General features: G+C 36.3%; 1 protein-coding gene across 1 annotated transcript in view; it reads left to right on the forward strand.

Moving 5' to 3' along the window:
- Window positions 1-14951, forward strand: part of ULK2 (unc-51 like autophagy activating kinase 2) — an 82895-nt gene that overhangs the window by 15529 nt on the left and 52415 nt on the right. Inside the window, exons 4-9 of the mRNA XM_037494849.2 lie at window positions 2626-2658; window positions 2997-3033; window positions 8246-8419; window positions 9253-9326; window positions 12835-12936; window positions 14803-14861. Coding sequence (XP_037350746.1) covers window positions 2626-2658; window positions 2997-3033; window positions 8246-8419; window positions 9253-9326; window positions 12835-12936; window positions 14803-14861 — 479 coding nt within the window. The remainder of the gene's footprint in view (window positions 1-2625; window positions 2659-2996; window positions 3034-8245; window positions 8420-9252; window positions 9327-12834; window positions 12937-14802; window positions 14862-14951) is intronic.

Genomic DNA, 14951 nt, shown 5'->3' on the forward strand with positions numbered 1-14951 from the left:
CTCACTGGAAATGGTTTATAGGAGAAGGGAGGTCAGGGTGGAGGTGCTCCACATTAATTTAAGAATCATGCAGAAATTTATGGTGAATTTCTTTATGTTAAGGTTTTACATTATAATTACATTTCTTTAATAGAAATGGACCTTTTAAAATTTTGCATTTTTTTATTTGAGTTTATTAAGTTGTATTTTTCCTCAAATTGCTTTCCAGTTTGTTTATTTAATTAAAATTTCCATATACTGGCATAGATTTGTTCATAACAGTAATGTTTTTTTTCCCTTTTTCAGTCATTGGGTTTTTACCTGAGTAAAGGAGTATGAGGAGGGAAATGATACAATGAAATTCATTGTTTAATTTTGCTGATACAAGTGCTGGGGAGTAGATGAGAATTGGGATTTCTTTATATTAGGGAAGGGGGCTAAACATACATTCAATTTTGGAAAGCCCTTGGTGGTCTGGCTCACAGGTATATTGGCCTCATTTCTCAGCCTTTCAGATCCTACACATATCTATCTCTTCGGATTCTTCCCTGATGCCCCAGTACCATTTGAGTTTTAATTTGTCAAATTGATGCTTTTGTTAAAAATTGTACACTTTTTCCTTTTGAGAACTCTTTTCCTACCTCTTGAAGCTACTCATGCTCCACACTTCTTTAGTACTTCATTTAAAAGTTGTCTGGTATTTTACAAAGGGAATCTGAAAGGAAGTGTTCAAGAGCATGATTGACCTGTGGAGATTGTCATTGCTTTAAAGGTAGACAAAAGAAGGTTTGCATGAGAACTCAAGGTTGTTAAATATTTGTCTTAATATGTATTGACTGAATAGAGAAAGGTAAGTGGTTGTGTGTATCCCCAAAATTGTGAATGTGAAAATGAGAATTTGACCTCTTCATATTGTGTCAAAATAAATTCTTTATGACTACTTAACCTTCCCCCTTTTTCCTCTTCAGTAGTTAGGGCATGGTACTATTATATGATCAAACAATGCTGATTTGAGATGATAATTTTGTATTTTATACTTGAAAAGTATAAATTAAAAGTTGTAACTTTGTTGAAAGTTATGTTTAATGATTTCTGAGTATTTAAGGATGATAGGACGTTGGTCTAGATTTGATCAGATTTGTGATAAGACTAGTTTATAGTAGAGATGATTAATCTCTTAGAAATAAATTTTTATTTAGGATAAAAGGAAGTTTTGCTTATAGACAATCTTTTTAGTATCCTGGCAGCTAAGTTTTTTTTTATTATAGGAGTGCTGTTAGAAAAGCCAAGTGTGTGTTTTAGGCTTGCAACATGGCTTTCCATGTGATCCTACTTCAACAGGACTTCTCACTGTGTAGTGGAAGCAGGGGCATTGCTCTTCTTCTGAATCTCCAAATACCTCTTAGGGGAAAGAGGTCATCAAAGAATTGGGCACTGCATGTTTCAATATTTTAAATCAATATAAGTACCTGAGTTTCTTGCAGAACGTAATTTAATTCAGGATTTGACTTGTGGCATCTAGATGCTTGTTGAACATGATTGAAATCACTTTGGGTAGCCTTTCGTATTGCTCTTTGTTGCATGGAAGTAGTACTAGTTGCTGAGAGGCATTGCTTTTTACTTCTAATCTGGTGAACAGATATTTTCATGAAATCCAATAAAAATAAATTACTGTATACTGGAATTTAAAAAGACCTGCAAACAGATGTGCAAACTTTTTATTACTAGGTTCAATAGACATAAAATTATTTTAAGTTGCTTTGAACCTTTTAACTTTCTTATTCTTAATTTCTATAATTATCTCTTTTGGGCTTCAACCAAATAAATCACTGATTGACACTAGTCCTTGAACCATACTCTGGAATATTGCCCTAGACCTGCTCCCTTTCTGCCCTACCCTCTTTTTTGTTTTCCCATGAAATACCTTATTCTTGAATTCAGCTTGTTGGGGAAACCAAGTGGAAGGTATATCTGGAATCTCATTTGAACACTAGCTCATATTGAGCTGCAAAGAAGCCCAATTTAAAATTTAATTAAACCTATAAAATTGTTATTGAAGAAACAGGCAGTCAATCTTTGAATTACTTACATGAGCAACCTACCTGGAGTGCTTTGGTTAAGACATAGTAAGATATCTCAGTTCCTTAAAATCAGTCTGTTACCAAGATGGGATGAAATGCCTTCCCTTTGCCAACAATAACAAACGTAAGAGCCAGATAAACAAAAGAACTAAGCCCCCTGGGTAATAAATTCCAGAAATCAGACTATGCATTTAGCATTACTAGGGAGGATTATCAAGTCATAAACTTCTCAAAGTGGAAGTGTTTCTCTGAGAATCAGAGAATCCTTTTTTGTACAAGTGGTAATTTTGCCATAACCATAACCAAAATATAGACCTTTCTTTAGTTCTTTCCATAAACAGGATTGAAGTTCTTGATGACTATGTTAATGTCATCAAAACTTGATTAGGCTTTCAAGTCTAAATTATTGTGTTGGGGACTTTAAGTTTCTCTAACTAATGGATTTTGTGATTTTTTTTTATTTCATTGCTTAATAGTGAATATGTGTACTTTTATGAACATTTTAAAATTTTGCACTTAATTTTTCTCTCTAAATGATACTTAAAGTTTAATGTTTACTTTTCAGGAATTACCCAACTCTGTCTTTCTGGTGATGGAGGTAGGTATTAACAAACTTCTCTTTTATTTCAAATTCCTTTTAATTAACATATATTTTTAAATTGATTATAGATTGTTATTTGAAATTTTGAGTTAATAAAGCTGATTTGGTGATACAAATTCTATTTTAAGAAAAAATAAAACAAAAAAACCCCCACAAATTCTACTTTAAGAAATACAAAATTTTAAAATTTCAATATAATCTTATTTTTTAGACTAGATTTAGACTAGATTTACATTACATACAAATTATCTTTTAAATTAAAATTAATTGATAATGGATTTCATTAATCTTGAATCAATTTCCTTATTTTAAATATGTTTTCTTTTATATTTTAGTATTGTAATGGTGGAGACCTGGCAGATTATTTGCAAGGTAATTTTTTTGTGTGTCATTGTTCAGTGAAAATAGCACTATATTTTGTTTAGCACTATATTTGAGAGTTACTTCTGAAATATACTTTCCTGTTTCTGCACATGTATAGAAACATGCAGTTAATTTCGTGTATTTGTTTCCTTGTCACTTTGTTGACCAACTGTTGTTTGTAGTGGTTTTGTTCCAACACTTTTGTATAAGTACTTACTTTCATATGTGACTCTCTCTGACAGTGTTTTGAGAGAAAGCCAAATGGAACTTCTCTTCTTCAAAAGACTGTACTGGGTTACCATCAGTGAACTTTTAGTCCCTTTCATTTCTTTCAAAAAAAAAAAAACAACAAAAAAAAGAAAACGGAAAAGTGTATCCAAGAATGTTTATTAATATGAATATTTCTTGTATATTAAAAACAAATATTCTAAGGGATTAAAGATAACAGTGAAATTAATTTGTGACAAAGATTTTAGTACTTAGAGGTACTTGAATTTTTGCATTCTAAGTATATATATGTAGGAGTGGTAATTTGTACAAGTGGTAATTTTGCCATAACCATAACCAAAATTGGACCTTTCTTTCAGATCAAATGATGTCTTTTCAAAGTAATTTTTTTTGAAGATTTTTATTTATTTATTTACACAAGAACCGGGGTACAGGGCAGATGTGCGGGAGGGTGAGAGGATTCACTAAAGACAGAGTGGGGAACAGAACAGGCAGACTGACTGAAGTACACTGCTGAGGGGAGCAGCGGGCGAGGCAGGAGAGGTCTGCCTTGCCATGTGGGACCCTCGCCTGCCGGCTGGGATCAAACCATCACTGCAGAGGCTGCAGACAGCTTCATAGCTCTGCGCTCAACCACCTGCGCCACCAGAGGAGGCCCTCAAAGTAATGTTTTAAATAATGTTAGATGAGGCCAGCATCTGCTTGTTTACCACTTAAAGGATGTGAGGGACATATGTAGAAAGATAATAAAAGGGTAATAGCTTAACCTATACATAGATCATGGTAATTGATAGCAAAAAAATACTAAGATAGGGCCTCCCCCGGTGGCGCAGCAGTTGAGCGCTGGGCTGCAAAACTGCCCGCAGCCTCTGCAGCGCCAGTTCGATCCACGGCTGCTGGCGAGGGACCCACATGGCGCGCAGACCTCTCCTGCGGCGCCCACTGCTCCCCTCAGCAGTGTATTTCATCAGTCTGCCTGTTCTGTTCCCTGCTCTGGCTCTGGTGAATTTTCTCACCCTCCCACGCTTCTGATTGTGCCCAGTGCTTGTATAAATAAATAAATAAATCTTAAAAAAAAAAAAAATACTAAGACACTCACAAAAGCTATGTATAATATACAGAAGAGAAGCAGCATATTAAAATGTTTAATTTCACCTAGCACAATTAAAGGAGCACAATTAAAAATGAGAAATCAAAAGTCCTTAATAAATAAAATATATCACTGATATTTAAGAGCTGTGTAGAGAATAATATAAAGAACACTGATATACCTTATCCCACAATTAAAAAAAGAAATTTTTAATACAATCAAAGTTCTTGTAATTATCAGCTAAGTTCCCTTATGAAGTCCCACTTTTATCCTTCCTCCTCAGAGTCAACCATTACCTGAATTTGTATTTTTCCCAAATGCGATACTTTAAGTATTAAGATATATTTGACATGTAACATTGTATTAGTTTCAGATGTACAACATGAGATTAAATATTTGTATATATTGTGAAATGATCACCACAATTAAGTCTAGCTAATATCCAGTCCAATGAGATTTTTAAATAAATGTCAACTTCGTAAAAGTAAATTTCAGCATGCCATTTAGAAGTTAATAGAATGCAGTGAGATAGGTATAGGTGGAAAGGAGTTGAAACTAGAAAACACCCTGCTTCTACTTTCTTTGAATCAGTCTCTAAATCTAGAGTTTCTTGTCATTCTTAGTGATCCAACAAAAGCACCTGTCAGCTTGGGTCAGATTGAGTAGCACCTTATCAGGTTAGAGCCCTCATTTGAGTATCAGTTTTCTTAATTAACTGAAGTCATGTAAACTGATATAGGCATGCTTGGTGGGGTAGCAGATTTAAGTTAGCTTTTTTTTTTTTTTAAAGAGGCACGTATTATTTATTTGTTTGTTTGTTTGTACTGGGTACAGTCAGAAGCATGGGAGGGTGAGAGAATTCACCAGAGCCAGAGTGGGGAGCAGAGCAGGCAGAAGGACCTAGGTACACTGCTGAGGGGAGCAGCGGGCCGCAGGAGAGGTCTGAGCGCCATGTGGGACCCTCCTCCAGTGGCCAGGGAGCAGCCAGGGATCGAACCGGCGCGGCAGAGGCCGCGGGCAGCTTCGCAACCCAGCGCTCAACTGCTGCGCCACCGGGGAGGCCCTAAGTTAGCTTTGACAGCAGTTTTGTCTTTGATGTTGAACTCTATGTGATATTCCAGCACAATAGTGTTAGGAGATCAAAGTGTGGAGCCTATGAGCCAAACATTGGCATCAGGCAAACAATTTTTTAAGTTCCACTATTTAGATGACTTAGTTGCAATGTGATTTTTGTTTAGGATGTTTAACCTGTTCCCAGTACTTCTCTTCCTTAGAGAATCTTTTGTAGTTTGAAAACATGGATAAAGACATGTAAAATAAATCTGGTCCTCAAGGTGTTTTCTAGAGCTGTACCATCCAGTATGGTAGCCATTAACCACATGGAGCTCTTGAGTTCTTAAAATGTGATTAGTCCGAATTGAGATGTACTAATGTTAAATATCCAATGGAATTTGAACACTTCATAGGAAGGAAAGAATGATTATATCTCATTAACTTTTTATTATTGATTGCCAGTTGGAAAAATTTTGGATGTACTATAATTAATTTCACCTGTTTCTTTTTACTTTTAAAAATATGCTTACTAGAAAATTTAAAGTTTAAATGTGGCTCATTACATTTCAATCAGAGAGCACTTGTCTAGAAGATCTGAATGTCCAGAGTCTGGGAGATCTAATGCATTATTTCACAACATAGTTATTTTAGTCCCGTATTTGCTTTATTTATTCTTAAAATAGAAGGCTTTCTACCAATTATACATTTAAAATAAGGCAGATTCTAAATGAATTAGTAAATGGTACTTTAACATTAGTTCTAGCAGAATACATTGAGGGTGGCAGCTACTGATGAGCCTACATGGGGTTAACTTGCTCAAGTTTTCAGTTACTCAAGAGAGTTTTGATGTTGGCAATGCTTTTATAACATTGTTTTCAATGTTAGTTAAATTTCAGTGTGTAGGATTATGTTGAGATGAGCACATTCCACATTTATAGAAATTGTGAATATTTACTAATTTGTGCCCAGAAACAGCTTAAACTAGGTTACTTTTTTTCCCATGGGAACTAGAATTTGGACTCTGAATAAATTTCAAGTATATTCAATGACATATCTTGGGGCATAAATAAAAGTTTTAAGCAGAATCATTTCAAGTAGCAAAATTAAATTTTAATTTTCCAAAATTAAAGCATATCTTTAAAATAATTTAAAAGTATAATATTCACTTGTTCAGTTTTTTTTTAAAGATTTATCTATGCATACAAGAACTGGGGTACAGGCCAGAGGTGTGGGGGGTGAGAAGATTCACCAGAGACAGAGTAGGTAACAAAACGGGAAGACTGACTGAAATACACTGCTGAGGGGAGCAGCGAGCAAGTCCGGAGAGGTCTGCTGCACCATGTGGGTAGCTCCCTGGCTGGGGATCGAACTTGTGCTTCAGTGGCTGCGGACAGCTTCATAGGTTGCGTCTTAACCCCTTGTGCCACCAGGGAGGCCCCACTTGTTCAGTTTTTAATGTGATTTTTTTTTTAAAGATTTATTTTTTATTTATACAATAGCTGGGGTACAGGCCAGAGGTGCAGGAGTGTGAGAAGATTCCCCAGAGACAGAGTGGGGAGCAGAACAGGCAGATAGACCAAAATACACTGCTGAGGGGAGTAGCAGGTGAGACAGGAGAGGCCTGCTGTGCCATGTGGGTCAGCTCCATGGCCAGGAGTCAAACTGGTGCTGCAGTGTCTGCCTACAACTTCATAGTGCTGAGTGAGACTTAATCCCTTGTGCCACCAGGGAGGCCCCCATATTCCACATTTTAATGACACCATCCAGTATTTATCTTCTGTCTTATTCCTCTTAGCATTATCCTTCAAGCTCCATTCATGTTGCTACAAATGGCATGAGTTTATCTTTTTTGATTGCTGAGTAGTATTCTGTTGTGTATAAATACCATATCTTTTTGATCCAGTCATCTGTTTTGGGGCACTTAGGTTGTTTCCATTGTTCAGCTATATAGTAAATAGCGCTACAGTAAATATGGGAATGCAAGTTTCTAAATTTTTGGATTAGTGTAGTTTTGAAATTTTTAGATAAATGCCTACGAGTGGAATTACTAGGTTGAATGGGCATATCCACCTGTAATATTTTGACACACCTCCATACTTCTTTCCATAAGGGCTGGATTGGTTTGTATTCTCACCAGCAGTATAGGAGGGATCCCTTTTCTCCACATTCCTAGCCAGCACTTCTTGTTTCTCACAAGTGTGAGATGATATTTCATTGTGGTCTTGATTTGCATTTCTCTAATAATAGCACTTGTGACTTTTAGATCCTCTGTAACAAAAAGTTTACATTTGTGTACTTACTACATTTTAAGTACTTTTTATGTGCCAGTACTTGTAAAGTCTTCATTATTAAATGCACTGTCTTAATTGATCACCAATAAAACAACCCCATGTGGTTAGTCCATTATTAGAGAGGTCTGCCACACCTTGTGGGAATCTCCGTGGCCGGCTGGGAATTGAACCCACACTGCAGAGGCTGTGGACAGCTTCACGGTCCTGCGCTCAACACGCTGCAGCACTGGGGAGGCCCCGTTTTTTCACTTTTTTGAGGAGACTTAGCTTACTGTATTCAGAGCAGTGTGGGTATTTTCCACAATAAAAATGGGAGAGGAAAGAGAAAAATAACCGAAAAAAAGGTGCAAATGTAAATTGGTTTTCTTTACAGCAGATTGATTAAAATTTTAAGCTGATATCTCTTAATAGACTTAAATCATTGAAGTAAAGAAATGAAATGTGACTTCTTGTTCCTAGTCTCTCCATCTTCTTTTTCAAACTCGGTTCTGTTGATGACATACGCAGATGGTATTTGATTTTGTATGCTTAAATATTTATGTGCCTCCTTTTCTAACAGCTAAAGGAACCCTTAGTGAAGATACCATCAGAGTGTTTCTGCATCAGATTGCAGCTGCCATGCGAATTCTGCACAGCAAGGGAATAATCCACAGGGATCTCAAACCACAGAATATCTTGCTCTCTTACGCGAATCGCAGGAAGTCAAGTGTCAGTGGTATTCGCATCAAAATAGGTATATGTGGCCGTGTATTGTTTCATACAAAGGATGTTTTTGAGACTTAAGTATGTTTAGATAATTTTAATTCATCTTTGTTAGATTGATGAATTTTATTGGTGTATCTTGAGTTCAGTGAGGTATCTTTAGATGTGAATCCTTTATGTTATTCACAGAATATGCTAAATCTTAGACAGGGCTTAAGTGCCTATGTTAAGAAATCTAAACATGAATCCCAGCATTTTATCTTGCTTCTCACAGAAGGAAGCTTATGTATTAGGTTGTTGGCAGCAAATTAATAACCTTGATTCTTTACAGTTTGAGATTTGAATATAAGGCATCTATCTAAGAGAGTATTTAGTTTAGCTCTCTTATTTGGCAATATTTTTTTTAGCACTCTTATATCTCAAAATTATTTGAAGCATTTTGTAATGCTAAACTTTTCTTTAGCAGTTGTTAGCAAAATTTTTTTATTAGTATTTAAAGAAATTTCTGATTGTTTATATCTGGTATCTACAAAGAGAAAAAACCACTTCAAATTCTATACCTGGCATTTAATGAGAGCTGTATTAATTAATCAGTTATTATAATTAGCATTTTCTCTGGCAAAACTTGGTGCTCCTTGGTTACAAAACTGGCAGAGCCGTGACTTGTATAGTTGGTGATTACTACTATTTCTTAGCTTGTTGAAATTGAGGTCTACTGTTTTCTTTGGTGGACAGTATTATTTAATATTCTGTTAGCTTCTCATTGTTCTTTTGTGCCCTCTTGTGTCTTGAAGAATCATATGGTCACAGTTAAGTGTGAGCAAAGGTGTCATTTTTTTTTCTCTTTTTTATTATGTGAAATAGCGGATTTTGGTTTTGCTCGTTACCTACAGAGTAATATGATGGCTGCAACACTGTGTGGGTCCCCAATGTACATGGTGAGTTTGTTTGTGTCCTCCTGTGTATAATGCATGTGCCATAAGCATTGAAAGTGAAGTATAATGCCTGTTTCCAAATAAGATGGGATATTATATACAGTCTGAATTGCTCTTTATATTATTAGCATTGATTTTATTACCTGTAATGCTGTAATACAGATAACTTCTGTTTTAACATAGTGGACTTTGAAAGTAAGTCATGAAGTATGGTCATCCGCACATTGATGTGTAATATTAGGAGTACTTAAACATTTTGGGGGGTACTTTTTGAGCTTTAGGATTTGCTCAGTTTTTGCATGTTGTCTCTTATACAAGTTTTTCAATTAGCATCACTCTGAAACCTGAAAAATTTTAGCTTTCATCTTTGTCTTTTCATACAATATTGTCATGTCGAGCTATATTTCTGAACTAATGTGAAGTGTTAAGTCTGGAAATACCTAAACTTTGGAATTCTGCAAAGAAAATAAATGTATCTGTTTCAAGTCTAAGTTTAAAATGAGTTTATGTTTCTGTTCAATTAAGGGTTCCTCTTAAATAAACTTTGATTTCAAGGGAACTAGTAACCAACGTTCAAAAAAAAGTTTTTTTTTTTTTTTTTTTTTTAATATTAAATTTTATTTTTATTTTTTTTTTTTCAAAAAAAAGTTTTGCATTAGATTTGCTTTCAATCATTATTATACTGCTTATATGATACGTTTTGTAATTAAATGTAATTTAAAGATTTTTTTGTGCTTCTTAGTGTAAAATTAGTTCAGCCTTAAACTAATAATAGCCTTGAGGATATAGAGAAAGCTTGGGTTGATTATTAAAGGAAGTTCACTCAATAGGAAACTTAATAGGGACAATAAATAAAAATGTTACGCTTGGAAAAGAGATTTCACTAAGTATATTTAACATTTCTTTTTAATGTCTGTCCTGATTGGTACTACTTTTAAAAAGCAACATCTGATGAGAATTGGAAAAGTAGCTGTGACAAAGCAGAAAAATGTCTTTTTTAAGATACTTTTTTCAGCATCATGATCAGACTATTACATTTTTAATCAACAGCATGGGTGAAAAAGAAAAAAAAAATTTATATTAAAATGCTTTGTTGGAATGCTTTCTACTTTCCACAGAACAGAAACTTAAATAATCTGTTATACAGCTAGTCACAAATATGGCCCTCAAGTTGTTTGCCCATATATATGAGTGTTACCTAATACATGTCTTCTTTATAGCAGCAAAGCCCTGCCATCATAGAGCTTGGCTGAATCCTCAAATCTGTTGTATCTAATGCTTCTTTATCACTTGTCTGGCTGCTATGCTTTGTTTGTTTCTTTCTTTTTTTTTTTTTTTTTTTTTTAAAGATTTATTTATTTATTTATACAAGAACTGAGGTACAGACCAGATGTGCAGGAGGGTGAGAGGATTCACCAGAGACAGAGCGGGGAACAGAACAGGCAGACTGACGAAATACACTGCTGAGGGGAGCAGCAGGCGTGACAGGCGAGGTTTGCTGCGTCATGTGGGACCCTCGCCTGCCGGCCGGGACCAAACCAGCACTGCAGAGGCTGCGGACAGCTTCACTGTGCTGTGCTCAACCGCCTGCGCCACCAGGGGAGGCCCTGCTATGCTTTGTTTCCTGGCAGAATTAAAACTTTCTGCCTTTGCCATAGCTACTGCTGCTGCTGGAACCATTGTAGCCACTGTGATTTTATGGTTTGGCAAAGTACTGGCCTCTATCACCTTAGGTGCCAGTGCTTCTCCAAAATTTCTTCCTTTCATGGGTCCAAAATTTGAAGATTGATTATTGTAATTGCTAAAATCATTGTCTTTTCCATCACTTCCAAAATTGCTCCCATCATTACCAAATTCATATTAGCCATCTCTACTGCCACCATATCCACCTCAGCTATTACCAAAGCCACCTAGACCACTGATTTCCTCCATGATCGAACTTTTCATTCCCACCAAAACCACCTCCATGGCCACCATCAAAGTTTCCATAACTACCTTTTTGACTGGATGAAGCACTTACTCTCCTAGATAGGGGCTGTCTGACTTCACAGCCCTTCATAGTATGGTATTTCTGAATTACAATTACACTCCTGTCTATGGAGTTATGGTCATCAAAGCTTACAAAAGCAAAAGTCTTCTTCTTGACACTGCCTCTGTCAGTTACAATCACTTTACTTTTCCCATACTGTTCAAAATTTTTAGGTGATATTCTTCAGTGTGTCACCTTAATGCCACCAACAAAATCTTTTTAAAAGTTAAGTGGGTATCGGGCCTCCCCGGTGGCGCAGCGGTTGAGCGCTGGGTTGCGAAGCTGCCCGCAGCCTCAGCGGCACCGGTTCAATCCCCGGCTGCTCCCCTGCCACCGGAGGAGGGTCCCACATGGTGCGCAGACCTCTCCTGCCGCCCGCTGCTCCCCTCAGCAGTGTACTTCGGTCCTTCTGCCTGCTCTGCTCCCTGCTCTGGCTCTGGTGAATTCTCTCACCCTCCCGCGCTTCTGACTGTACCCAGTGCATGTATAAACAAAGCAAGCAAACAAACAAATAAATAAATAAATAACATGCCTCTATTAAAAAAAAAAAAAAAGTTAAGTGGGTATCAGGTCTTTGAGAATCTTCTCTTGAAACAAACCCTCTTTGATTCCACAACTCTTCCATCCATCTGTGTCACCTTGCATTCGTGGCTGTACCTAGTTCTTCATGGTGGCGTATGTCACAAACCTAAAGCCTCTGGAGCACTCAGTGTTTTCATCTCTCATGACACAGCCTGTGAGCAATCCGCATTGGCCACAGTGGTGCCTTGGACTCTCATTGGTTGTTTTAAAGCACACATTGCCCGGAACAGCTTTTGTAACTACCTGGGTAATTCAGAGACTGACTTAGACATTATGGTAGTGTGAGGGAAGACTTTAGTGATGCTTACTCTAGGTGTCCATGGCAGAAAGGTGAGATACCTTTGCTTTTAAGATGATTTTTATTCTTGTGTTTTGCATCACAATTTTTGTTCTGTCTTACTAACTTTCCAGTGACAGAAGAAAAGGGAATAATATAACAAAGAGTTGTGTACTTACCATGGGTTTTTAATAAAGTTAACATTTTGCCTTGTTTGCCTTGATCTTTTTTTTGGAAAGCAGGTATTTCAGAGACAGTCCAAGTCCTTTTATACCTCTCCTTTTCCTCACTTCCACTTTCCTCAACCCAGAAATAACCTCTCATAATTGGTGTGAATTTTTCTTTATTATTATTTTAGTACTCTTAACTGTATTTGTTGTATACTAATGTTTGTTTCTACAACTTCTTTTCATGCAACATTGTTTTGGGGATTTATGAGTAAATCTTAATTGAAGAATATAGTTCTAAGTTCATTGCAGGATCATTTGATTAGGGAAATACCACAATGTGTTATTTTTATTTTTCAAGTTTTGTTAGAGTGTGACCTTTGCCAACTAATTAATAAATGCATATCAAATATATAAATAGCATAATGCATGTGTCTTGAATGTTTTTATCCCCAGGCACCTGAGGTTATTATGTCTCAACATTATGATGCTAAGGCAGACTTGTGGAGCATAGGAACAGTGATATATCAATGCCTAGTTGGAAAGCCACCTTTTCAGGTAACCTGAGACCTTTTTTCTTAGTGCTCAGTTTTGGGATCTCATTTTGCAGTTGCCTTTTTTTAAAAAAAAGATTTATTTATGTATATAAGAATTGGGGTACAGGCCAGAGGTGTTGGGGGGGTGAGAGGATTCACCAGAGACTGAGTGGGGAACAGCACAGGCGGATTGGCTGAAATATACTGCCCAGGGGAGCAGTGGGCGAGTCAGGAGAGGTCTGTTGCGCCATGTGGGTATCTCCCTGGTCTGGGATCAAACTCATGCTGCCGTGGCTGCGGATTGCTTCATAAATTGCATATTAACCCCTTGTGCCACCAGGGAGCCCCTGCAGTTGCCTTTGACTTATAAAATGGGGAATACTTTGAAAGTGATGTTTTTGGTTCCTTTGTTACTTAATGGATTTTTTTTTTACAGGCTAAAGTTACTATAGAGCCAGAACATTTTTTCTTTTCCATTTTGATCTGCCTTTCCTTTATTGTTGGACTGGGTGTGAAGCATTTCTTTTGATTTCCAGGCTAGTGAAAATTATCCAGGTTCAGGGCTGTCTGTTGGGAAATGGGTGTGAACAGTGATGTCAGCATTCCCTGCTTAGCCTGGAATCCAAATGAAAACTAGGACTGGTCTGAGAAGATTGCAGGGAACTGTCACCAATTCTCTATTACTATTGCTGCTGGGTGAGAGAGCAAATTGTTTCTGAATTTATGGAAATTATTTTGAGCTTCTCTTTCTCTCCTAACATCTTATCAAAAAAAGGCCCTCTCAAATGTAATCATAATGATTCCTCTTGAATTTACATTGCCCAGTTATAAAGAGGTTTTTTGAATCTGAAAACTGGAACAAAGTGAAATTTGTTATCCAGTATCCAGTCTCAGCCAGGTTAAACACTAATTTCTCAATCTAGGTTATATGTAGATGCAGCTTTATTAATATAGTGCCTCTCATAAAAGTGCTAACTTGTTGCTATGGAAAGACAGAAATGAAACAGTATGCTTAGTTCTCATCTCTTCAAGACCTAAGATAAAATATACCCCAATTTTATACAATAAAAATGTACCTGTTGGGAAACATTAATTCCAAAGGGCACCTGCATCCTTATGTTTATAGCAGCACTCTTTACAATAGCTAAGCTATGGAAACAACCCAAATGCTCAAAAATAGATGACTGGATCAAGATGTGGTGCATATACACAATGGAATATTACTCAGCATTCAAAAAAGATAAACACATGCAGTTTGCAGCAACATGGATGGAGCTAGAAGGGATCATGTTCAGCGAAATAAGTCAGAAAGAAAAAGAAAAATACCAGATGGTCTTACTCATAGCAGGAATTTAGAAAACCTAAATAAGGGACCAGGAAAAAGACTAATTAATACAAAGTAAAAATCAAAATCAACAAGCAACTATAAACCAGAGACACACTTGGGGAGGGAGTGGGGAGAAGAAGGATTAGGGTCAAAATAAGGGGGGGTACAATTGTATGGGGAATATAACCAAAATAAAAATGCATACATTGTGTAAAAATGAAAAATGATGTAAGAATTATATAAAATAAAATATTTTTTAAAAATGTACCTATTGGGTAGGGTATGTTCTCTTCCAACTAGTGGTCCTTAACCTTCTCTTGAGTTTTAGCTCTTAGAATCTGACATCAGAAAAGATATATTATGCCCAGATATGCAGAATTTGCATATAATTTCAGAGGTTTTTATAAGTTCTTAGTGCTCAGCTGTGACTTCTTTAGTAATCATTGCTTTCAAGTTAGAATCTGTATTCTATAGTAAGAATTTTGAACATTGATCATGTGATTTATGATTCTTGCCCATGTTGTTTAGGAAAATTAAACCTTCATTTTTTTTTTTTAACAGGCCAATAGTCCTCAAGACTTAAGGATGTTTTATGAAAAAAATAGGAGCTTAATGCCTAGGTATGTGTTTTGATAATACTGGGTTTTACTATTTATGAATACAATGTTATTTAAACTGTGTGTTTTATGTATTTCCAGTATTGATTTTTT

The sequence above is a fragment of the Talpa occidentalis genome, unplaced genomic scaffold (genome assembly GCF_014898055.3).
Source record: "Talpa occidentalis isolate TD23 unplaced genomic scaffold, MPIMG_talOcc4v2.1 talOcc4.7, whole genome shotgun sequence".
Classification (NCBI taxonomy): Eukaryota; Metazoa; Chordata; class Mammalia; order Eulipotyphla; family Talpidae; genus Talpa; species Talpa occidentalis.